The sequence below is a fragment of the Dromaius novaehollandiae genome, chromosome 1, assembly GCF_036370855.1.
Source record: "Dromaius novaehollandiae isolate bDroNov1 chromosome 1, bDroNov1.hap1, whole genome shotgun sequence".
NCBI lineage: Eukaryota > Metazoa > Chordata > Aves > Casuariiformes > Dromaiidae > Dromaius > Dromaius novaehollandiae.
The window spans coordinates 88,479,097-88,503,363 of NC_088098.1; the positions used below are offsets into that span (position 1 = coordinate 88,479,097).

Below are 24,267 nucleotides of genomic sequence, written 5' to 3' on the forward strand. Positions count from 1 at the left end.
TAGGCTTCCCATACAAGAAGAGTTAGACATCAGAAAAAAAGGATCCTTATAACAGGCTGTGCAGGGAACTATCTGATCCAGCCAGCAGTGAAAGGCAGACAGGAAAGAAACAGGGCTGAAAGACCTTTGTGCCTAAACTGACCAGAGATGGAAACTTGCAGTGCCTTTTCCTTTGGCTAAATCCAAGGGGAATTTCACAGCCCCACTGAAAAGGCTCTAACCTGCTACTCTTGCTGACTTCAGTGTCTTCTTGCAAGCTTTCCTCTTAGAAAAAAAAAGTTTTTAAGAATCTTTACTAGTTGAAAAAGTAACCCAAAGAAAGAGTAATATGAGTTTCCCCAAAGGATTCCAGTTCCACTCTCCTACGCAGGGTTGCTATCCACTTGGGTTCGCAGTCATGGGAGCACGAAAGTCTTTAAAGCATGATTTGAACTGGGATAGGACCTAAATACTTCTACACTGGACCTGAAGAGTAAAACACTGTACTTTTTTTTGTGCAGCTGGAGTCCAGACTGCATAGATTTGCTGTTCAGTGAGGGGGTCAAACATGGCAGTTACAGGTGGGAGCAGAAGTGAGAGACCCAGAACTAGGGACAACAGTGAAAGCCTGGAGAGACATGGAGGCTTTTTAGCATGTGGGATGCAGAGATCTGAACCTGTACCAACAGGCTGGCATCTCTAGTACCTAGAGAAAATCCTGAATCCAGTTTTTCTGAACTTTTCATGCTGCAAAAAATTGATTGCATTTTACCGCAGTAGAGATTAAGTCAAATACTGAAAAACATGCAATTCCTAGCAGAACAGAAATTGCAACTTTAACTTGGCTCTGCTTAGCAGTTTTGCATTTCTTTAATTTAAATCAGGTCAGAAAGCTCCTTGCTTACATTCTTCTTGCAAGCTTCATTGCTGTGGCACATGAAATGCAAAGTAGTTTCACAAGAAGAAAAGAATCACCTTAAATACCCCAGCTAGAACTAGCACAGTTCACATGTTTTCTTTCTGATTCCCTTTCTCTCATCTGCCCATCAGGCTTCTGATTTTAGATGGTGAAGTCTGTTTGGATGTGAAGCTCCTATTGCATGCACACCCTCCGTATCACCAGTTAAAAACAACCTGCAAAATGCTTACCAGTTAAGGCCATTGACAAACGAAACTCATCACGCAAAATCCTCAAAACGTCTTGAAGACCTTCTTCACCCTGCTCCAACAGAGAAAGCAGTCAGGGTGAAAGGAGCACTGGCCCACAGTAATGCAGCAGGATGCTTTCACTGTGAGAGCTGGGACAGTCCCTTAAATCAGTGCCAATTCTAGTTGCTCATGCAGATGAATGCTTAGAATGATACGATGGATGTGCTCCGTTCATCACAGATTAATTTAGATGCTTTTCCTTTTGTGATATATCTGAACAGGGAAAGAAAACAAAGCTGTTTTTCACTGCTGACATTTTCTAGCTGCTTTTTTTTTTAACTTTCAGATAACCTTCACCAATGGACTTGTTTTAAAATGTTAAGCTTGGCAATGCTGATGGTATTTTATGAAGTAATGAGAGTTTTATAAATGGTAAAGCTTTAAAAACTGTAGTTTACTCAGATACAGGGATGAAACAGTACAGTGTGCATTTTCCTCTGAGCAAATGACATCAAGAAGCTCAAAAACTGCATAAAATGTATATGTTGTTTTTATCTTACTGTAAAATATTGGCGGATTTTTTTTCTTTTTGCTCTTTTCTTTTCTTTTCTTTTTATTTCTTACAATGTAGAATGCTTTGGGTGCTGACAATGTCACTGCTTGTCCTTGCCCTTCCTCTGTTGTATGCTGAAGTAATGCCACAGAGGTACATCTTTAGGAATATCCTATGGGATACAATACCAAGATACTGTTGAACTCAAAAAATACCATCTTCTATCTGTTCCCATCATGGAAAAACTGAAGGCAACTCACAGCAATGCCCTTTTTATGTTGGGCCCTTTTCTCCTGTTTGCCAGCGCTGCCAGCTCTCCCAGGTTTCTCACAAGCTTCAGGCAATTTCTTGCTTAAAGCCTAGTTTCTAGAATATACAGGAATCACATCACTGGATGGGAGTCTCACTTTAAAGATAGAAAATACTTCTAGAACATAAAGCTAAATATTTTTTTTTCTACAGCAGATCTTGAACACACCAATCCAGAGGTTAAAAAGGAAATGCTTAGCAAAGTAAAAACCTTATATAATTACATTTTACTTTTCAATATATTATGCCAATCTGCTGCATCGGAGGCCTGATTTATAATTTGGGATCATACGAATGTGCCAATATTTAAGAAGCAGCAAAGTTTGAATGGTAGATGCTGGAATGGATGGTAGCAGCACACTTAGGTACCTACAGGACTTGTTGTGCTCAGTCCTGCCAAAAAAACTTTTAAAGATCAGTGGGACGGGGATCTATATATATTTCTAAAGAAAGAACTCATAACTCCACTATTAAACTGCTGTACTAAAACCATACATTGTTTCCTAGTAAGCTGAAAGCAGATAAAATTTTCAAAAACATCTTTGCAACAAATAAGACCACTTCCTATTTTCAAAAACACCAATGGCCCTGACTCCTACAGTATTTTAGCACCAAATTGCAACACTAAGAAATCAGGCCCACGAAATAATGTTTTCAACTTCAAGAACATATTTTTAAACATAAAATTCTCTGGTATTTTTTAATCACACAAAATGTCTGGTTTTGATTCAACTGGGGGCATTCTCACTAAAAATTCAGTGAAAGTAAAAAGTGCTTAAGATTCCTCAGTGGTGAAAACTGTCTCTGTGAGATTTTTTTTTTTTAGTAACTCAGAGTACTGGAGAGTGTGAAAAGTGGACATATAAACCTCAAACTTCCTTACTCACCTTGTAAGCAAGCCCCCACAAAGCTGGTCTTCCAATAAAGACACATTTTGCTCCCAGTGCCAGTGCCTTTAATACATCACTGCCTTTTCGTATTCCACCATCTAAATAAACCTCAGCTCTGCCTTGTACAGCCTCCACAACTTCAACCAGAGCATCAATCTGCAAAGAAGAAGGCACTTTCACACTGAGGTCAGCTTTTGATCCTGACACAAAAGGGAGAGATGCAGAACAGGCAGACAATATGGAATAATTTACCAGCATATGTTCTCAAAATGATGTGTAACAATGCATCTCAAATAACTCAGCACCAAAAGTTGTAGAATAAAGTGCAGTTCCATGTTAAATTTGCCAGATAGTTTCCATTTTCCAATGTTTTTCTTAAGTTAGCATTCTGTGCTAGCACTTCTGGTAAGTCAGAAAGTAACATTTTCATTTGCTTTCCATTTTCTGGAAAGATGTTTAAAATAAATTTTAATGGAAATAATTGTTGATAATATCTCACTTTCATCTGAGACAATAATGAATGATACAAATGTCTGTAAAAAAGGCTAATGTCAAACTTCTCCCTGTTTCTTTCCAAGTTACCTTACTTCTATTTCAACCTAATTCTAGTGACCATCTGTTGAAAGCCTCCTGAAGCCCCATAAAGCAGCTATGAAGGATTTCATTTGCTATGTAGTACGGTCCACCTGTCATTTCCTCCTGGCTAAGCCTCTTGATTCCCTAAGATCTTTTCTGTATGGCAGAGTACAGTGCAGAGCACTACCATGCAGAGATACTGGCTCTGGTCCCAAGGGCAATATAACCAGTGACATGACATTGCGCCAGACCTCATTAACCCCCTTCTCAGCAAGCTCAACCATCTCTTTCCTGTGATCTCTTACACTCTCTTGCCTTCCTTTCATCTTTTTTGGGTAGAACAGCTATAACTAAGATTACTAAGTAGATTTCTCCAGTTGCTCATAATTTTTTTTCAGAACTTCAGGCTGAAGATCTGCAGGCTGAAATTGTCCAGGAGTAGCTCACCAAGTGCAGTGACAACAGCCTCTGCTGCCAGGCCTGGTACTGGGGGAATGGCAAGGCTATGTATCTGCTGGATTTTCTGCCTATGAAAATATATTTCTAAGGTAGACAGTTTAATATGGACGCCATTTCTATTATTATGTCTTTAGCATCTAGAAAGAAATTTTATTCATTACTGCCACCCTTGACATAGAATAGCAGAGAATTCCCTGGTGCCTATTTTTATTTTACAGAGGAAAACAAAGAGAAGAAAGTAAGTCAGTAAGAATGAGATGCTATGAGATACAAATATGTAAAAGAAACAATTGGAAAAACTGACCGTTTACTGCCAGTAAAGCACAGGGAGAAAAATGAAGCCAAATCAAAGCAGTGAAATACACATATGTCATAACAACCTACAATTTCCTTGTACAGATTAAAAAATAGGGAATTTTCCTCCAAATAAGTTATCCTTTTTCTGGCTCATAAAGTCAATAAATTCCCATTTAGTCTTGAGCCTGTAAATATGCATGCAGATCTCTCATTAAATCTAGCTGCATTGTTTGTGCATGTTTTGGCAAGAGGTTAATGATAAGAATACATTATACTCTGACTTGTACATATTCAACTCCAGAGCTTCAGTTTGTTCCTGCTGGAGTGCACATATGTGTGCACTGTACCAGCTGACGAGGACACAGGCAAATCAGCTTTTACTAACTTAGACCAGATACTGACAGTGGTTTGTCTGCAGTAACATGGGTTCAGTACTGGTTACAGAACCCTCCCAAGAAGCTGAGAAAATACTTGCATGGCTAGCACATGCCAAGACATGCATCTTACCCATTTAAAGCTAAAGGACATCTGCACATGCTCACAGCCATGCAACAAACACACAAATCCACCATAAACATATATACATATATATACAACCATCAGCATACAGACATCCAGCTTAGCACAAGCATACATACAACAAACACTCACGGGATATCAACTGTACCACTTACAGTGGCAGGTCCTCCATCCAGTTGCCTTCCACCATGATTGGACACAATAATACCCTGAACTCCGTGTCTTACTGCCAGCTCTGCATCTTCTTTGGTCAAGATGCCTTTGAGGATGATAGGCAGGCGAGTAAGGCTCTGCAGCCAGTAGATATCATTCCAGGTGACTGAAGGATCCAAGCTGTTGGGTGGGAGTCCATACTCAGAACGGTCATCGCCCTACAGCCATGGGGCAGGAGGAAGTCTCACTTTAAGTTGTAATAATAGAGAGGCCCCTTAAAGTCTTTCCCTGCCTTAGAAGAAACTAATTAAACTTCCCAACAGTCTTGTCCATCACCTCTGTAAAGTGTGTGTCACTGCGGGACAATATTTGTAACGGAGATGGAAATAAGTGTTTCTAAGGAGGCTGGACTGAGATTTTAAAGCCAGAATCCTGGTCAGCAGGAGGTCAGACCAGAACACTAAAGAACCAGAATGGGAGAAAATATGCCCTTGATACAGCAGATGTCAAGGCAGCAGTTACTCAGTGGTTTTGTCTCATGTGGTATATACCAGCACAGTGAATGAGAGAACTAGATCATTTTACAAACCTCAAAGGCTGCCTCCAAGTTCTTCAGGCTCATGTGTGGAGGAAGCCGGAAGCCGTTACGGACATCATCCCGTCTTTTGCCAGTGTAGGGCAGGTCAGCTGTGAGGACTAGGCCTTGGAAACCCAAGGCCTCTGCCTGTTGGACCAGCTGCTTAGAAACCGCCCTGTTGCGGTGGATATAGAGCTGGAACCATTGGAAGCCACCGGGGGCAGCCGCAGAGATCTCTTCCAGGCTGCTGGTGGAGTATGTGCTGGCAATGTAACAAATGTTCATGGCTTTGGCTGCTTCAGGAGGTATTAAAAGAATCAATGTTATTTGAATAGTCCTATCAGGTTCCTGGTACAGGATTTTTTCATATACTATTTACAGAGAACAGTTGAACTGCTATTTTATGTATATTCTACCAAACACAGCGCTCTACCAACAGGCATGTATGTCTCAGGGATTAAAAATGGCAACATTTACCATGCACTGTTGTAGCATGATGCTTAAGAATACAGGAAAGGAAGAAGTACTTCACCAAGTGTTGTTTCATTTTGAAACTGTTTTTTAAGAAGAGCAACTTCATCTTTATGACTACTGCCTCACAGGAATGTGCTAGCAAACGCAATCTGTTTATACAGAAACCCACATGTGAGCAAAGGTATTTCTAGGGGGCAGCTCTCCAAAGTCACGACAGGATTTGGGAGAGCGATTCTTCTTTTCTCCAGGGGAGACACAGTTCTCACAAGAAATTTATAGGCTGAGACCTATCCATCACTTTTATGTCCTATCTAGAGCCGATGGCACTGAGGACCTATGCAGGTTTTGGTGCAAGTCAGAAATGTCTCCACAATCTCTGTCTCAAATTTGCAGCAGCCCCCAACAAGGGTGATCTGGTAACAGTGGTAGCTGGAGAAGTACAACACCGTTTAAATGGCTTCTCATGAACTCTGTGTCACCAGAGCAAAGTGGGTCACCTACCAAAAGGGGTGTCAGAAAGTGAGAAAGGAGTTTGTCCCTTCAAGCCTGAACACTTTGCACTGTCACACTTCCAATCATCCTAAGAGCTCCTTAGATTTTCCACTGAGTTTTCCACAAACCCATTTTTGCTACGCAGGAACAAAATGGATGAGTACCTCTGGCTGTGCTTTTCTCTCCATCAGGCCATGCAAGCTGGTGGAAGCCTGTAGGGGCAATTCCTACAGGAAAGCTGATTTCAGTCCCTAGGAGCTTAGTCCTAATGTCCATCACAGATACATCCCGCAGCATGCGTGGCCGGAAACGAATTCTGTAAGGCAATAGCAATAAAACACTCTTTAGTGTTTTAGCTGCCCAAAGGCTTTTCTGCTTTTGATGTTGTATGGAAACCAGGTCTTCATTTACCCATCGTAATGCAGGAATCTGAGTTGATAAAGAAAGCATAGCCATGTGAAAATGATTCTTCTTCCTTTCTGTTTGCTTTCACAGGCCATTTCAGCCAGCAGTTCAACCAGCTACACCTACAATTAATCGCGTACTCCTATTCACGGGCCACAATACCTCATTCCTGCACTTCCCACTTCAGCTCACCACTCTTTACATCTCTTGTTGTCCCTGTGTCTCCTCCCCATAAATTACTTCTACTTGCAGCCCAGTCCCAGGTCTCTGTCTTCCACTACATCATTCTCATCTCTACCCTCACTGCACAGTGTCTGCTTTCACTGCCTGCAGCGCTGTCCCCAAATCCCATATTATTCATACTTAGGGTTCCTGCAGTCCACCACATGCTCCCCATTGCATCTCACTCTATTATAACCACTTATCCTCTTTTCCAGCAAACCATACCACACCACACCACACCGCACCGCACCGCACCGCACCGCACCGCACCACACCACTTGCCTGTACCCTCAGTGTCCCTTACGCCTCATACAATCTGTTTCTCATTCTGGCTAGCATCAGAGGGTGCAGTGTATGTCATTCAGACAAGTGCATTCTGCTTGGGGATCAGTCTGAGAGGGCAAGATGTTAAGAGTCTTTGCTTGCGAATGCTGAGCACAAATGCCAAACACACTTGCACACAAATATAATTTAACAGATTCCTGCACAATACCCTTTGCTTCCCCTTCACATTACCTTTTATATGCCAGGATATTGTCATCTCGAGTGGTCCCATCATCTGCTCCAGCTGCAAAAAAATCCCAAGCAGTCTTAGGTAAATACTTTTTAGCATAAGCTTCAAAGTCTGACAGACACACCATAGCCATTTCAGAGAGTTGCTTTGGGAACCCTGGAAGAAAAGAATAACATGGAGCAGAAATTAAATCCTGAATTGTCATTCTCTATTCTATGCACTCTAATGTCACAATGCAAGCCTTGACTCCTTGGTCTTGTAGAAGAGTTGTGGCCAGCTTGGTGGCCCATTCAGTCTGTGAGACTATTTATTGAGCTCTTATGATCAGGAGTAATCTTGAGGTAATATCACCTCATTTGATGCTGCCTCCTGAACACATGTAAGGCATACATCTCGTTTCCTAAATGTCCCGTACTTGCATCCCGAAACAGTGACAAGACTGCCCTTCATACAGGTTCACTAAGGGGCAGTGCCAGGAGATTGCTCTGATAATTTCAGAAATGTAAATCCAAGAAAATATAAATTCCTGCTTAGCTCTCACAGATTCATAGCAAAATTTGCAAAAGAAGGGAACTTTGGAGGTTATCTAATCCAGCCTCCCACTTAAAAGAATCTGGAAAAATGTTTCAAAGTCAGCATGGTGCAGCTGCTTGCTGACCTTGGTCTGTGGAATATTGTGTCACACACACAAACCAAAGTCACATAGGTGGTATTTATTTGGGCATTTCCTAAACTTTCAAGTCTTGATCTTGGAAGTGTGATAACTCCAAGATGTTCCACCAGAATTAAAGGAATTATGGGGAAAATCTGGTCTTTTATCTCTTAAGATCCTTCCTGAATCAGAATTTCTTTCTAACTTTTAGTTACTGCTTTATCAGACTATGATTACCCAGTGTCCATAATTATTTCATCTGATCTCAAGCAAATCTTGCCATTTATCCTCTGCCCTAGTATAAGGAAAACTTGCTGATGGAGACATAAGAGTAAGAGAAAACTTGTGTATCTGTGTCTCAATTCTGCCTTAATGAACAGAAGCCTGAGAAGGACACTTTGGGTCTTCTGCTATTTTAAGGCACAGCAGTCATACAATTCCATCATAAATTCCATCTTAAATAAAGTGGGATTATTTGTTCCACTAGTTTTCCTGGAAGATTGTTCCAGAGCTTCATTCTTTGGATTGTCTTTCTTCTAGAACTGCTCTCTGACTGAACCATTAGTTACTGAGCACATTGGCTAAACCCAAGCTCATAAAATTTGGAAGCAAGTAAATACAGAGCCTACATCTAACCTGCTCCAGCATGAAGGCATTTTAAAGCTATGTGCAGTCTCTGAGTACAAGTCACAGTCAAGGCAAGAGTTGTGGAAAAAAACACAAAATATTTTGTAGGAATATTCATTTTTCTTGTGCAACAAATAAATATCTCTTTGGTATTTACTTTCCACATTGCAGCATTCATGCATGCTAAGAAAAGAACATACAAAATTTTGAGAACCTATGGGAGAACATGGACAAAAAGCAAATTTCACAACATGAAACATGATTCAAAGAACTACTCTCAGTCTGTCAGGGAACAGAAGTAATGTTGTGTGACCCAAATGTTCAATCAAACCAATATAAATCTGACTGTCAAACACCTTCACTTTCATGCTTGTGAACCAGCCAGGACTAAAAACTATGTAGATTGATATTTTAGCAAATCATGCCTGTGTGAGAGGAAACATGGTGTATTACACTGTACAAAACATACGAAAAATCAATTTGCTAAAATGTTTGTTATAATTACTTCTGCAGTTTCTATTAAAACATGGAGTTTTAAAACAGCTGTGGTTTTCATGTAATCTTTCTAAAAATGTCTAGGAAGAAGTAAATACTCTGGCTCTCAAGACGAGCCTTTCACAGCAGATTAGCAGGGGTTTCAAGCTTCACCAAAACCAGTCCAATGTTTCTGATGTTGTGTGCTTCTGACACAGAAAAACACATAGGTTATGTACACAAATCCAGTCTGTCAAATTGCAAACATGCATATGTTTCACTGATAGAGATGACTGTGTGTATATACTTGAAAATCAGGAATCATAATTCCATGCCAGCAAAGAGCCGAGATGATGGAATCAGTTAGAAGACAAAGAGGAAGTGTGACTAAATTAGTGTTTTGTCTCCTCTAATAAGCATTAGGTATCAGGGTGGTAAAAATATCCCAAGTCCTGTCTGTACGTCTTCATTACATCAACCACTGTTGATAGAACAAGTCTTCATATATCATGATATACCATATACAACATATTACGAGTTCTCCTTTCCCTGATGTAAGAAAGATCAAAGTCAGCATGCACAAAAAAATAAACCAAATCCTTTCATGGCAGAATAAATTGGAATTTTAAATGACCCAGGCCCAGTCCTCACTGCCCCTCAATTCAGGCTTACTTTGGGTTTCAGGGTGAGCAGCAGAAGATGAGATCCTCTATTTCAAGTTAGCTTGCAAACAGGATACAGAGGAGGTCTTTTCGCTGCGTAGCTGCTGTTTTTTTGGGAGTCAATAAGCAACCACAAGTGATTAAAGCTCAATCCTGCAGTAAACTTTGTACTGCTTGTGTAACACTGACTTTGTTTTGCTATCAGATCATTAAAAGGTCCTTCCAAAAATGTCTGCCACCTTGTCAACAAAGTAATTGCTTGGCAAACAGCACTGGAACTGCACTGTTTGGTAGTGGCTAAAGTGTGCATTCACTCAGGGAAGCGACAGCATCTCAGAGGTTTTGACTGAAACCCTAAAATGGCCCTTAGGAGGGCAGGAGAGATGGTAGCAGTGCAGCCCTGTTCAGGCATGGGCTGGCAGTGTTCCCTGCAGCTTGCTCCAAGCAGGAGAAGGAGTGGAGGTAAAGTGCCATTTCCTATGGGGCATGTGAGGACCTCAAGAAACTCAAGGCTCATGCTGAAGGTGTACTGAAATTATACAGGATTTCAGTAGAAGCAGTGTACATGTGAGATACAAGATGCTTGTGCTTTAGCTGGGAAGCTCTTTTTAAAGAACTAGAAAGAATTTGCAGGAAGGAGTTTACCACTCTCGCACAAGGGGAGGACCACAGCTCTTTTAGTCCCAGTGTCACTTTGTTACTTGATGCTTTCATTTTTATGAGTCTGGTGAAAACCTCTAGCTCTACCAAGTAAACTGCATGCTACCACAACTTCTTGCAGGTCTGCAAGGAAAACTAACAGGTCTGCAGAAAAAGTCTTTTGGATTTGCTGCCTTTTTCCAGTCCCTGGCCAACCAAAGCTGCTCCTCAAGCCTGTTGATAATTTGCTAATGAATATGCCACAAAGCCCTCCAAAATGATGATCCATAGGCAATGTGAGTTGTCACAGCTCACAGAGCTACCGAGTCTTGAATCCTTACTACTGCATGTGGAAGAGAGATTTTTTTTTTTATTTCCTACAGTATATGAACAAATAAAGTAGCCTTTGTGCTCCACCATTTTTAAATGGCTATGAGTGCTCCCATGATCCATGTGCTCTCCCCCTGCACTTGCAGATTTCCTCCTTTGGCTGCCTATCCAGCCATCTCCCAGGAGCAATGTCTGTCCTTTTCTTTTTCCTCTGCTTGGGAACTGGTGAGACTTTACTGTGCTCCCTTCCTTCCCTCCACTAAGCATTACAAACCAGGATGGAAGCGCCAACAGATTTATGACATTGACTTAGATTTGCAAGATATAAAAAGTAAATACTGGACAGTTTTATTTGTCCTCTGGTTTTTAGACTTCAGGGTTCATGTTTTCAATTTCTACCTACAAGCATGAGAGCTTGGAACTTAGATTTTTACTAACTGAAAATTGGTATGTGTTTTTCCATAAACCTGTGATACCAGGAGCAGAAGCTGAAGCAAAAACTTTGTGAGAACATTCCCAGAGTTTTGCCAGTATTGTCCTCCCAGCCCAAACACTGCAGCTGAGGCAGTGAGTGAGCCAAAGGACTGGGGAAGAACTGGAAGCTGAACAGCATCACAGCCTGCGGTTCTGGTATCCTCAAGGCTGGTCTGATGCAGGAATGCAGACCTTATGTTCCCAGCAAGAGAAATCCTATGTCACTGATAACATTTTTTTTCAGCTGTAGCAAAGATACATCTTTCTATCTGATGTATTCATAAGACCTGGCCCAGGCACTACCAGGAATGGCCATCTATACCATCATCTTTTAAAGTTTTTTAAAATTCTGCATTCATAGTTTATTATATGCTGACAACACTGCAAAGCTAGCTTCTGGCATTCAGTTATTGATGTATTTGTTACAAATGAGACACAGTATGTGCACTTAGCAATAGTGCCCATGAGCTCCTTGGTTTCTCTTTCCTGCCCAGGAAAACCGGTTCAGTATAACAGCCTTCATATCACTTTTGAAGAGAAGAGCAAAGTACCATCTCCTTCTGCACTACACAGGACAGAGTGCGGCCTTGGGATGGGAAAGGAAATCCTGGGTTCATTCCCCCTCCACTAGATGTCAGCTTTGTGTCACATATAGCAATTTATGCTGGTAATAACAGGAAAAAAACACACAAGGACACAGTCCTTGATGGGCTGCCAGGCACTACGGCCTCAGAATTGGTATGATACTATCCCAAAAGTGCCTGCTAATATGTTTGGAAATCTGCACTCCCTGTGTTTTATTCTTAACATTTTCCGGTGCACAGCATAGCAGTAGGCTACATCTAGCCTAGCCTGATCTTTGTTTCAGCCTACAAATTATCTGCAGGGTTCTCCATCATGTTTCTCACTCTTGCTGATCTCAGTATTCCCCTACTTTAGGGATGCACATAGCAGCCAGCTCACCAAACCATAAACTTTATGGTTTCTTGGTTATCATCATTTCACATTAATTTAAAAAAGGCTGTGACAACTGTAGTTTGGATTGGGAGAGAGGAAAAATCTCTGCTTTTGTACTGTGGCTTATAGGAGACTAGTTTGCATCTGGAGATTTTCTCTTCTTGCAGCAATGGACTAAATTATAAGAAGCAATGGCTTCTTGTCCCATACGTAGCATTCTCTCTGATATTATTAATACTTCTGAGCTAGCTGTGAAGCTCTAAAGTTCTAATAGAATCAAAATTACCGAGCATCTTTTATTACAGCCCTTGCTATATACTCCAGTGGACAAGTCTGAAAGCTCTGCAGCCTGTTCACTGGAGCTCAGTAAAAAAAATTGTTTCTACAAACTTCACTGAAAATCTTGCTGCTTTCTTTTGAGAAGTGAGGAAAATAAAATAGGAAATACTCACACATCTGGTTCAGCCTTCCAGGTAGAGTGTCAGGCAGTCAACAACCAAAGCTTGATTTCTGCAGTTCCACACAGATCTGCACAGCTGGGGTTTTGTAGTTGCTTTTCATATTAACATAGTCGAAGGCTCGTGAGTCCAAGCACAAAGATCCTGTGTAAATCTCTGTTCAAGTTCCTGTTACAGCCACAACAATCATTACTCCAGTTGGCTATATTTGCTTGCTTTCCATAGCTAGCAAATCACCATGGCTCAAGCTGACCTCTCACTAATGCATCCACTAGTGGCAGGTTCATCTGGGGTCTTATGAAAACTCTGGTGAAGAACCTGGTGAAGGATAAAGGCATAACTCTGAGCGATGTAAACCAGATGGCATAACTATGCAGTCACGACTGATTTTTGCTTATCAGATGTATTTCTTGGGCATATGCCCCATGTTTAAAAGAAAAACTCTTTTTCCTTGTATGTTATTCATGCAAGAAAGTTCTCCCAAAATTAAATACTTAAATAGTCACTCCTCTATTATAGGTGGAGATGGCAACAAGTCTTATATTTAAGGTTGCCTAACACTTTTGATTATAAGATCCAGTTTTCAGTTGCTTTTAATTTAGTCATATTTTAATCATTCAAGGCTGAAATTTCCCATCCCTGGTCTGTGTTTGGCTGAATTTTTTTGGGAATGTTTCACTAAAAGCAGGTCAGCAATTTCCAAGAATGAGGTTAGAGGAAAATATGGTGGTTGGCCCATGCTGAAAATGTCTTACAGTGGTTTCTCTGCAAGAGCTTAGGCAGTTCAGTGTTTGATGTAGAGGCTTGAAATTAGCAGGGGCTGATCCCTGGGGGCATTAGCCCCTACTTGCTGGCCATATGAAAAGCCAGCCAAACCTGACCTAACTGTAAATCACTGCAGCTCTCTGCTTGCACATGCTCAGCAGAGATTGTCTGAAATCCAGATGTTATCTTTACTGAAGGCTTGTCTAGTACAGAGCATGCATCTGCCCATGGTCACAGGAATTCAGAAAGCCCAAATATGAGCAGAGGGCAGGGAGCAGCCTCTCCCATGTCACCTATGCTTCGATTCCGTCAGCTACTTAGACAGCGCTGGAGGGGAGAAGAAAGAGAAACAAAATGGCTCAAAATAGGAGTTGCAGGACAGCACCTGGAGATTGGCAGGGTGGGAAGGGGCAGAGGCAACAGAGTAAGAGACAGAGTGTATCGAAGTAGAACAGGACAGGGACATGGTGGGATGACTGGACTTAAGCAAAATAGAAGATCAAGGGCAGAAGGGGATAAATTTGGATAAGAGGCAGAAGAGGACAGCCTGTGGCACACTGGGCAGAAAGAGATCTAGGGGACTACTAAATATTTGGCTGTTCTTTCTGTTATCACCTCTCTCTCTGAAATCCAGGAGAGAGCTTGATCTATTCTCAGCATTACTCTCTGGAACAGCAAATAGCTATAAAGACCTCTGAAAAAATGTGTTTCACCTACCCCAGTGTCAGGTTGTCAAAAGGGGAAAGTGTTTCCTGCTAGTGTATGACCTTGCTCGCTCATGCTGCAGGGCTCTGTACTCTGTGCCTGGAAATCCGACCATATGAAGTCTCACATCTCCTATGTATTGTCAGATGTGATAGAACATCATTTCAGAGTTTTTCTTTCTGGCTTACCTAATGCAACAATGTCACCCAAATATGAGTTTGACCACAAGGTAGCTGAATTTCACTTTGACAGCTGCATCAGCATTAGAGAAAGGGTCTAAAGTAGGTCAGGTTTAACTAGCATGCACTAAGATAGGGCACATCTTCTCTGTGTTCCAGGGAGCACCACACAAAGGTCTGCTAATCAGTGACAGCTGGGCACAGCACTATGAAGTGGTAGGAAGAGAAAATAGATTGGGTCTGGAAAGGAACATCTAGGCCAGTAATCCACAGCCAATTAATTGCTAGTAACAGTGTATCAGCCCAGCCTCCCTGCTTCCAACGTGGAGACAAATTTCTGGGCCACTAGATGTGAGTGTCTTTATGCCACAATACATTGCAAGGTGTGGGCTTGCCATCTCCCTCACCTAAATTTCACCACTGAGCTGCCAAAGGACAAACCTGAACAGAATGCTGATACCTTTGGGAGTGCCCGAGTTGAGTCACCAAGAAGCTGGTTGTGCAGAAATGGTGAGCATTCAGAGCTGTGTTGGAGATTACCAGCACACTGGTCCTAACCTCTCTGTGCTCTGGTTCCTTGACTGTAAAATAGAGATGATTTTCTTTCTATGTACAGCACCAGTTCAGGACCATTCTTTCTTGGTTGGGCTCTGCAGGTGCTAATGGACCTAGATCACCTGAAATAAGGCAATCTAAGTCCATAGATCTGTTGAGAAAACAGTGCATCATGGGGCCCTATCTCAGTTGCCTCATACTGTCACTGTGGCCCGGTACCTGCAAGGTCATTTTCCTCTGGAGAGTTCAGGTCAGAGAACACAATGATCCTTTCCCTGTACAAGGCCTGGGGATCCCTTCTTTCCTCTAATAAGGGGAAGAAAAACAAGTATAGCAGGCTTTCCAAACCATGGGCTGAATTTCCTACTTCATTTCAACCCAAGCTGTGGCAGGATCTTGCAGCTGAAAATTGCTTTGACGTGGGGAAGTATACCACCTCCTGCACCACACCTGTCTTGGCCTCTTTGGACATGGCAGCTCATGGGTGGAGCACAGTGTGTCCAGAGTACCCTGCACTCCAGCTCTCCCAAGCTGGAGTAGCAATCTCAAGCATAGGCAGTGGCTGTTCTAATTTACACTGGGACTGGAAATAGCACTGAAATAGCCTGTGAGTCAGAGGGCTACAGGCTTTACATAGCCCTGAAGGTCATCAATCTACTCTCCTATGCCAAGCAACTCTTGGTACAGGTGGAATCTGGACCCATGTTATTTTACCTTAGTGTTTCAATCACATAAATGCAACCATTGCTTTAAAAAGCCCAAACCCAAGGAATATCCAGCAACCAGAATCTTCCTACATCTCTTGACTCTCTCAGTAACCCAAATTTTTCTGGTTCCCCTTTCTTTCATCTCATCCTTATCCTTTTTCTTCATTTTTTCTCTCAGAAAAACTGGGAGAAACCAGGAGCATGCTCCTGGGTCCTACTATGGAAATCTGGTCCCTTGCATCTCTCCAAGCAAGGAAGGTTTGGAAGGCTTTGTGGCAGCTAAAGAGATGCAATGCAGTCCTTTCACCAAGTACCCATTTCAGTAAAGATATTGGAGCTACAGACTGTGACAAACCTCTTAACCAGTGATGCTGAGATCATGCCAATAGGGCATCTGGTTAGGAGGAAGGATCACATCAGACAGAGCTTGATGCAGGGCAACCACTCACCACTGTGTGAGGAGTCAGGGGCTACAGGCAACACGGAGGCAGTGCACAAGCAGGATCACAGACTGAAAACACAGCCATGAAAAAACATTTGAAAAAGCAGTTCCAGAGTCACTTAATTGTTGCTGGGAATTGCTGAAGGAGGAAGGACAATGACTGCCTAGTCTCTGTAGGAACATGTGAAACACTGCTCATCTCAGGCATATCTACAGTTACATTCAAGCTAGAACTGTATAAATAAAGGCTGGTAAAATGCAACTCACAGTTTTTACATGAAATAGGGGTAAGGGTGTGAGATGAGCAAGAGGAGAGTTAGGGAGGAAGGGCTGCAGATTCTGTGTTTCCTGATACACTGTTTGGTCCTTACTAGCTTCTGCCAAAGCTGCTTCCAAAGACAACTGAGCTCACACAAGGTGGGGTAGCAGAGGAGCACTGGCCTGGCTCAGCTTTGAGCTTTCCTCTTGATTTACTTGGGCGGCTGTCCTTCTTGAAGCCAGGGAGCAAAGGAAGCTAGGTATGACATTAATCATGGTACACCATTTAGTATGGCTGGCTACAGATCATTTCATCAATAATCTTACCTGGTCCAATAGGCCAGTTAGGCCTGTATAAATATCTAATTATTCTCTTCCTTCTTTGTCTTTTTTAAAAATACCATGGTATTGGCAGCAAAAGAAGAAACTAACTCAAATATACACAGCACAATAAAAACTGAAACAAGAGATACACAGGAATTGCACCCATATGAGAAGGAAGAGCACTCTGAGCTTCGTGTCCCATTTCCACTTTATAAGCTGGGCAAACTTCTGGCAAGTTCCACTTGCAGCAGGAGCGAGGCTGCCATATGATCACCTTGTGGGAATCGTTGAGGACTAGGTCTTTACCTGTCATTGCATAACTGTCATAGAAGAATAGAAAAATAGGGTTGAGAGGAGCCCCGAGAGGCCATCTAGTCTGTTCCTCCTCCTGAAATGAGAATTAGCTATAGCTGCACCACTCTCCACTGATGGAGATTCCACCTCCTCCAAAGAAAATCTGTTTCCGTACTCTTCTACCCTTAACACAAGGAAAATTTACTGAAGTTTCACCTGGATCTCCCTTGTCGTAATCTTAACTATTATCCACCCATAGTGGACATGGAGAAAGATTTACTCATTTTCACTATATATGGCTATCTTTAAAATATTTAAAGATCATTGCTTGGTTTCTCCCTCAGTTTTCTCTCTTCTAGACCAAGCTATCTAAATTCCTTCAGCCTCTCCTCATGAGCCATGTTTTCTAGACTTCTGGCCATTCTCACTTCTATCCTCTGGGCTCTCCAGCTATTCCACATCCTCCCTAAATTAGAGCACTAGAAACTGGACACAGTCCTCCATCCGAGTCCTCTCCTGTCCTTACCTGGAGCAGAGCAGAAAGAATACATCACATAGCTTTGCTATGTGATAAGAATGTTTTTATGTTCATTATTCAGCAGCATGTTCCTTCTCATTTCTCCACATGTGGGCATTCCATCCTGTGGTGAAGAAAGGTCTTTCAGACAAAGGAGTAGTCTCATCTCTTTTCTGAGTAGGATAGGAATCAGGCTAAGGATAACAAAAGTCTCAAACCCCAGAGATCAATTACCTAACAAAGAACTTTTTTTTTCTAAAAGAGAAGTATTGAGAGAAAATAGATGGCATAAAAAGGCTCCATCCCACATACATACCAGAGACACCCTGATACATCTGGATGTGTCCCTGGAGAAAGAGGGACAGGAAAAAAACATGATATAAAGGAGGCTTTTGTACAACAGTATCAAGAACAATCTGCAACCTGGAAGATCCACCTCAGCCTTAAGATTCTGTAGTGAATCTGAGAGCTGGGAAGCAGCTGACTTGAGGCAGCAAGGCCCTGTTTGCACATTGATCTGTGGCAACGTTCCATTGAGAGGTTTCTCTGTTTTGCAGCAGCATTGCACCTGGTTTTCAGTTTGTCACACTCTACAGCCTCCGCTCCAGATTCTTTTCTGCAGTACTGCTGTCTAGTTTACATGCAGCTGATGATTCCTACCTAAAGGCAGAATATGTTTTTTGTCCTAACAGAACTGCATCCAAATTTTTCCAGACTATTTCTCCAGTTTGTCAAGGTCATCTTGACAAAGTTGCAAGTAATTGCAACCCCTCCCAGTTCCATGTTATCTGGAAATACAATAAATATTTTCTCTCTTCTGTCACTCATTTGATTAATAAAAAAGTTAGCAATAGAGACCTCACTCAACATATAGCTCCAGGCCAATCATGAACTATTAAGAACTACTCTCTGAGTACAATTTTCCAACCAGTGTTGCACTCATCTGCTAAAAATTGTACCCGGTCAATGTTTCCTCAGTTTGCTTCTGAGAAACTCATAAGGGACAGTGTTCAAAGCCTCATTAAAGTTAGGATACATCTTTCTGCTGCTTCTTCCTCATCCGCAATGCCTGTCATAGAAGCATATTAGATTGGTTTGATACGATTTGTTCTTTCTGAAACCATCCTGGTTCCCATTCACCTTCTAGTTAATTTCTGGAGGCTCACAGATTGCTTCCTCTACCCCTTCATTATTTAAAAAAATAGTAAGAGGCAACACATTTGTCTCTGTACTGCATGATTGCTCAAAGATAACAGCTAATAATTCTGGCATTGCTTCAGAGAGTTCTTCCAGTATCCTAGGAGGAATTTCATCAAGTCCAGCTGATCTGAATACATCTAAATTATCTAACTCTACCATGATACTGATTGGTCTTGCAGCAAATTAAAAACATGCTCAGACATTCCTAGCAAAATGAAGGCCCTAGACAGTCATTCTGAAATGAAAATATTCCTTTACAGATGGAAAAGCTAAGTAGTTGGGGAAAGCCTATAGGTGTGGAAAAGCAGATTCAGCATGCATACCCTTATGATGAAGAAGATGGGAAAGTTCTGTATCCTCAAGGAAAGAGTAGTCTGGAAGATGCAAGTAATCAAGCAGGGAATGGAAAACAAACATACTGCTTTTTATACAAGGTGCTAATAAAAGAATGAAGCAGTGGTGCACTGCCTTCTACATAATGTTTGAAATCTAAGGAATAAGATAAGGAACCAGAATGTCTGGTCCAAAATAGAGACAGTGATGCACCAGTCATATTAGAAACTTGGGGAAAGGAAGACAGGACACTACTACCAGGATACAAAGCAGAGGGTAGAGTGAACTGTGCCATTGGCAGAGCTGCACTGTGCCGTAATGAAAGCTTAGCATCTAATCAAATGTACAAGCTAACCAACTCAACAAACAGCACAGTGTCTATACAGGTTGAAATTCCAGGCCAATATAGGAAGAATTTAGTACAGTATTCATGTTACTGACAAAGGATGGCAAAGTGCCTTGATTTAGATAAGCTGAAAGAGATCAGAGAGGCAATGTTGGCAGGAAATACAGAAGTAATGGGAGACTTCAGCTGGCCTCCTGCAGATTGACAAATATCATGCCAGGACATGAAACAGAGACAACATTTTTAGACTGTGTCAGTAATTATTCCATGAAACAGCTGGTTAGAGAGCCCACAGGAGGAAATGCAATTCTTGACTTGGTACTGAGAAATGTGCATGATCCAGTTCAAACTCTTTCAGAAGTACCACTCTGTGAAAGTGACCACAGTGCATTTAGATTCATCAGCTCTGCAGGAGCACCACAGGCAAAATACTCCACTACCATTGTGCTCAACTGCAAGAGAAGCTATGCAAGAATGAGAAAGCTTGTTAAAAAGAAGCTAAAAAGGTCAGCTAAGAGAATCAATTCCTAACAAGCAGCACGGAAACTACTGAAGAACACCAGACTGGAAGAATGGCACAGCTGTGTATGACCTGTTCAGAAAGGCTGGAGAATGGATTAAAGGAGGCCAGCATACATACACAGCCAAGTAAGCAAGTTTATGAACAATAATAAGGCATTTTTCACAGAGATGTCTATTGAATTCAAACAAATAAAATGAAATGAATCATGAAGTCTGGCAGATTCAAAGCAAAGCCTAATTAGGCAAGCTAAAAAGAACTTGAGGAGAACTAGCTAAAGGAGTCAAAAGTAGTGTTAAGTCTTTCATCAAAAACATCAGGAGCAAAAAACCTACTAGGGACTCTGTATGGACAACTGGTAATGAGGGTATACATGGAAAGCTCAGAGACAAGGAGGCCATTGCACAGAAGCTAAGTTAGTTATTTGCACTGCTATTCACTGGGAAGAAATGGAGGAAGTTTTCGTGCAGGGGGAAAATGAAGAGGATGTGTCTGAAATTAAAGTAATTGTGGATGGGATTTTGTTACAAATAGACAACATGAACACTAACAAATTACTGGAGCCAGACGTTATCTAGCAGAAATCAAGGATGAAAACTCTGAATTACCAATCATAGTGTGCAACCTCCCTCTTTAAACTTCCTTGGAACCTGAAGACTGGAAGTGAAGCCAATCTTTAAAACAGTTCCTGGGGACATCCAGGGAATGATAGGACTTATGTTTCATATTATTTTTAAGCCTGGAAAGGTAAGCAATGCGACTCCAGGAGACAAGGGTATGTATGTGTGAGAGGAAAAATTCTGTATTGACCAAATCATTACAGCTCAGTAGAGAATTCACTGATGCATGAAGAAATACAATATACTTGTCAAAGAAAGAGTCAAAATGACTTCTGTAAAGAGAAGTCCTGTCTTAGAGGCTTCCTTCGCATTCTCTAAAATGATCATTAGCTGAAGACCACCATGTTGAGAGAATCTGCTTGGATTTTGGAAAGGCTTTGACAAAGTCCCTCACCGAAGGCTGCTAAGTACACTAAGCAGGCAAAGCATAAGAAGGAGTGTCCTGACAAAGAACTAATTAAAATAAAGGAAATAAAGAGTAGGAGTAAAGTCATTCTCATAATGGAAGGAGGTCACCAGAAGAGTTGCACAAGAGTCTGTGCTGGGGCCTATGTTCAAAATATTTGTAATGACCTGGGGCGGAGTGTGAGCAGTCACATGACAACGTTAGCTGATGGTACAAGGCTATTCAAGTTAGTGAGGATGTGAAGAACTGACTGTGAATGGACTACAGATGGATTTTAGAAGAACGTGTGATGCCCTTAGCTCAGGGCTCAGGAGCAACTAGAAAGGAAATCAAAAGTTGTGAACTACTAGGAAAAGAACTGAAAACAAAACAGAGAATATTATCATGCCCATGGTTTGCCCACACCTTGGATATGTGTTCTTCCTATTTCAAAAATGATAGAATAGAAGCAAAAGATATTCAAAGAATGGCTACAAGGACAATCAAAAGTATGGAATGACTTCTGTAAGAGGAATAACTCAGTAGACTGGGACTTTTCTGCCTGGAAAAGACATATGAGAGAGGTCTACAAAAGCCTGAATGAAATGGAGATGATGCATTATGATAGACTGGCTCTTCCAACCAAGAGCCTATGGAATGAAGCTAGCAGGAACCAGGCTCAAAACCAACAAAAGGAAGTCTTCTTTCATACAGGAGTACTTTGCCTAAGGCTGCAAAAAACCTACATGTTCAAGGACGGACTAGACAAACTTTTGGAAGAGCATGGCATCAGAGGCTATTCAACAGATACAAAACCTCAGGATCAGGAAATCTCCAGATTTCTCCAAATTTATTTGGAGGCTAGGAGAATATCATTTTTGCCACCCCTGTCCTTACTCTTCTAAAGGCATCTGCTATGGCTGCTGTTGCAGAAAAGGCTAGATGGACCCTTGATCTAAACCAGTACAGCAGTTTTCATGTACCTCTTTCTTACACTAAATTTTGAATGACCAGTCTGGACTGTGAGTCATAGCTGCTTTCAGGCCAGGAACAGCAAACAGTACAAGAGTCATTTCCTGCCTTAGCTATGCATTATCAAAGGCCCCTGTGCATTCAGCCTTTACAGTGTGCCTTCATAGTCTTAGTATACATCAGAAGGTGCTGAGCTGTCTTTTCTCTAAATAGACTTTAAAACTCCGTTCTATCCAGCATTTTGAGATAACAGGAAACATAAAGATTCTTAGAAGCATGAGCTGCAAAAACAGTTATTCAATCACATCTAGTTCCTTAAATAATGACAAATACAACATTATTGTAACAGTCTATTCCCTACAGCTATCTAGGCACAGCCACAATTCATTAAGCCTGGACCATGGTCAGTTCTGCTGTTCAGCTAGCATTTCTAGTTCAATTTCATCAGATTATACAAGGATGTCACCAATGCAGTTCCAGTTCTAAGCTCCCTTCTACTTTACCATCCATCTCCTCTTGATGCTTCTCTAAATCTCCCTTTTTTCTTCATATTTCTGCATAGTTTATGTGGGTGATGTGATAAACAAATTATTCTAAAAACCGTCCAATAAATTGGGTGTGAAATATGCATATCTTTACACCATCCCACCATGTTAAATTATAAGCCCTGAGAGAATAGAAGAAAATCCTCATCTTTAGCTTGATTGCTTGAATCAAATTGCTCCATTGAAATAGGCCTTAATTGCTCCATTTGACTGACTTTTCTACTACATTATTAAAGAACTTTTTAGAATGTAGCTTCTAGTACAATGACAAATTTGAAGGAATGTAGCATTTTTAGTGTGGTTTTGTTTTTTTTCTATGCACCATTTACTTCTCATCATTCTGTTTTAGGGTAAACAAAGGCTTGGGATGGAGGGGGAAAGCAATCAGTCTTCCTTAATTTAAGGGATATCATTCCCTCTGGTGAATTTGTGGAGAGAAGGAACAGAATGAATTTCTTTTTATTTTCTCACTGGGAATATTAAATGCAATGCAGCTAATTTGTCTGTGAATTAAATCTCTGGCTTTTTTTCAGCTCTTTCAGTGTTCCTCATACCTTTTATTTTCATGTAGTTGGGGAAGATGCCGTACAATGCTATGTATAGTGGAGGGAAAAAGCTTTGTATTCTGGTTTCTTTTTCTAGCATTACTTTTCTCTCACAAAGACACATATATGTAGAAAATGATAACTAGAGTTGCTGTAGGAATCAATTTCTAATTAGCATCTTCCTCGGCCTATTGAAAAAAATAATTCTTCTCTAGACAGCCAAACTTAACATAAGGTTGTTTGACAAGATCTTATATATTTCTGATGCAGGGTTCTTACTCTATTTACTATATAACATAGATATCAGTCATTCCATTTCTGCTGGATCCTGTCAGCTAGAAGGGTCTACAACAGTAACTTTAAAACCAAACTCTCTGAGTGCATTTCCACTCAGCTCTGGAGCCTTGACAAGGTTTGTGTGAGGGGGCAATTGGGGCAGGCGTAGGTGGCAGTGAAAGGGATCCTGAAACGGGACGGAAGGACACCACAGCTTCTTTGCTGTGCCTGGATTCTCTCTAGAACCTGCAGTCCTCTTTCCGCTAGAAGTAACGGCAGTACTATCCCGCAATCAAGCAGCTGTTTTGATGAAAAAGATTATTTATTTACAGCAAAAACGTTAAAGAGTAAGTAGGTTTTAACCTAACAGACCAGCCTATCTGCCTACATATTAGAACTTGGTGACAGTCCAGTACATTCATCTTCTCTCTCTTCCTCTGCTCAGAGGGCTTTTTAAGTGTTCAATGTCCTTTCCAGCTGTCTCGCTTTTGAAGGCTGAGAGTCTGCTGTTGCCCTGTTAGTTCAGAGACTGGTTGGAAATTTTGCTTATTTGTTGGCTACTGTATTGCTCGCCTGCTTGCTTTTCCTCCAGCAAGGCCAATCCTTTTCCCAGTGAAAGCATTATAGCCTCAAGAACAGTAAATCATATCACTAATAATGTCACCATAAGATTATTATAACTCATTGTTCTTAATTACCTTGCAGTGTTTCTACATCTTTCCCCAAGTTCTATGCTGGAGAGACAAGGATCTGCAGCCTTTTTCTCATCAGAATTAGGGATGTGCTCCAAGGAAGATCCTAGGATAAATTTTAGTTCCAACCAAGATCCAGTGGTGTACCTACATCCCAAGTTTGGGCTGCATTTAGCATGTGCCAGGCTAGAAATTCAACGTGTTTACCCTAAATTTAATAACTCCCTGACCCTGACCAGTTACACG

The 24,267-nt window shown here is 41.3% G+C and overlaps 1 protein-coding gene across 4 annotated transcripts in view; it reads right to left on the minus strand.

Moving 5' to 3' along the window:
- The window catches only part of HAO2 (hydroxyacid oxidase 2), a 14,975-nt gene extending 4,873 nt beyond the window's left edge, over positions 1–10,102 (minus strand). The window contains exons 1-8 of one of the 4 annotated variants that reach the window (XR_010391356.1): positions 9,994–10,102; positions 7,571–7,724; positions 6,592–6,743; positions 5,474–5,757; positions 4,887–5,102; positions 2,878–3,036; positions 1,942–2,047; positions 1,436–1,853 (exon numbers count right to left, since the gene is read on the minus strand). Coding sequence is in view for 3 of the 4 variants with exons in the window: in XM_026104903.2 (XP_025960688.1) it covers positions 1,129–1,198; positions 2,878–3,036; positions 4,887–5,102; positions 5,474–5,757; positions 6,592–6,743; positions 7,571–7,701 (1,012 nt within the window). In the remaining variant the exon portion in view is untranslated. The other 3 variants (XM_026104903.2, XM_064519435.1, XM_026104904.2) reach the window with 3 other exon arrangements.
- Between the last annotated feature and the right edge of the window lie 14,165 nt (positions 10,103–24,267).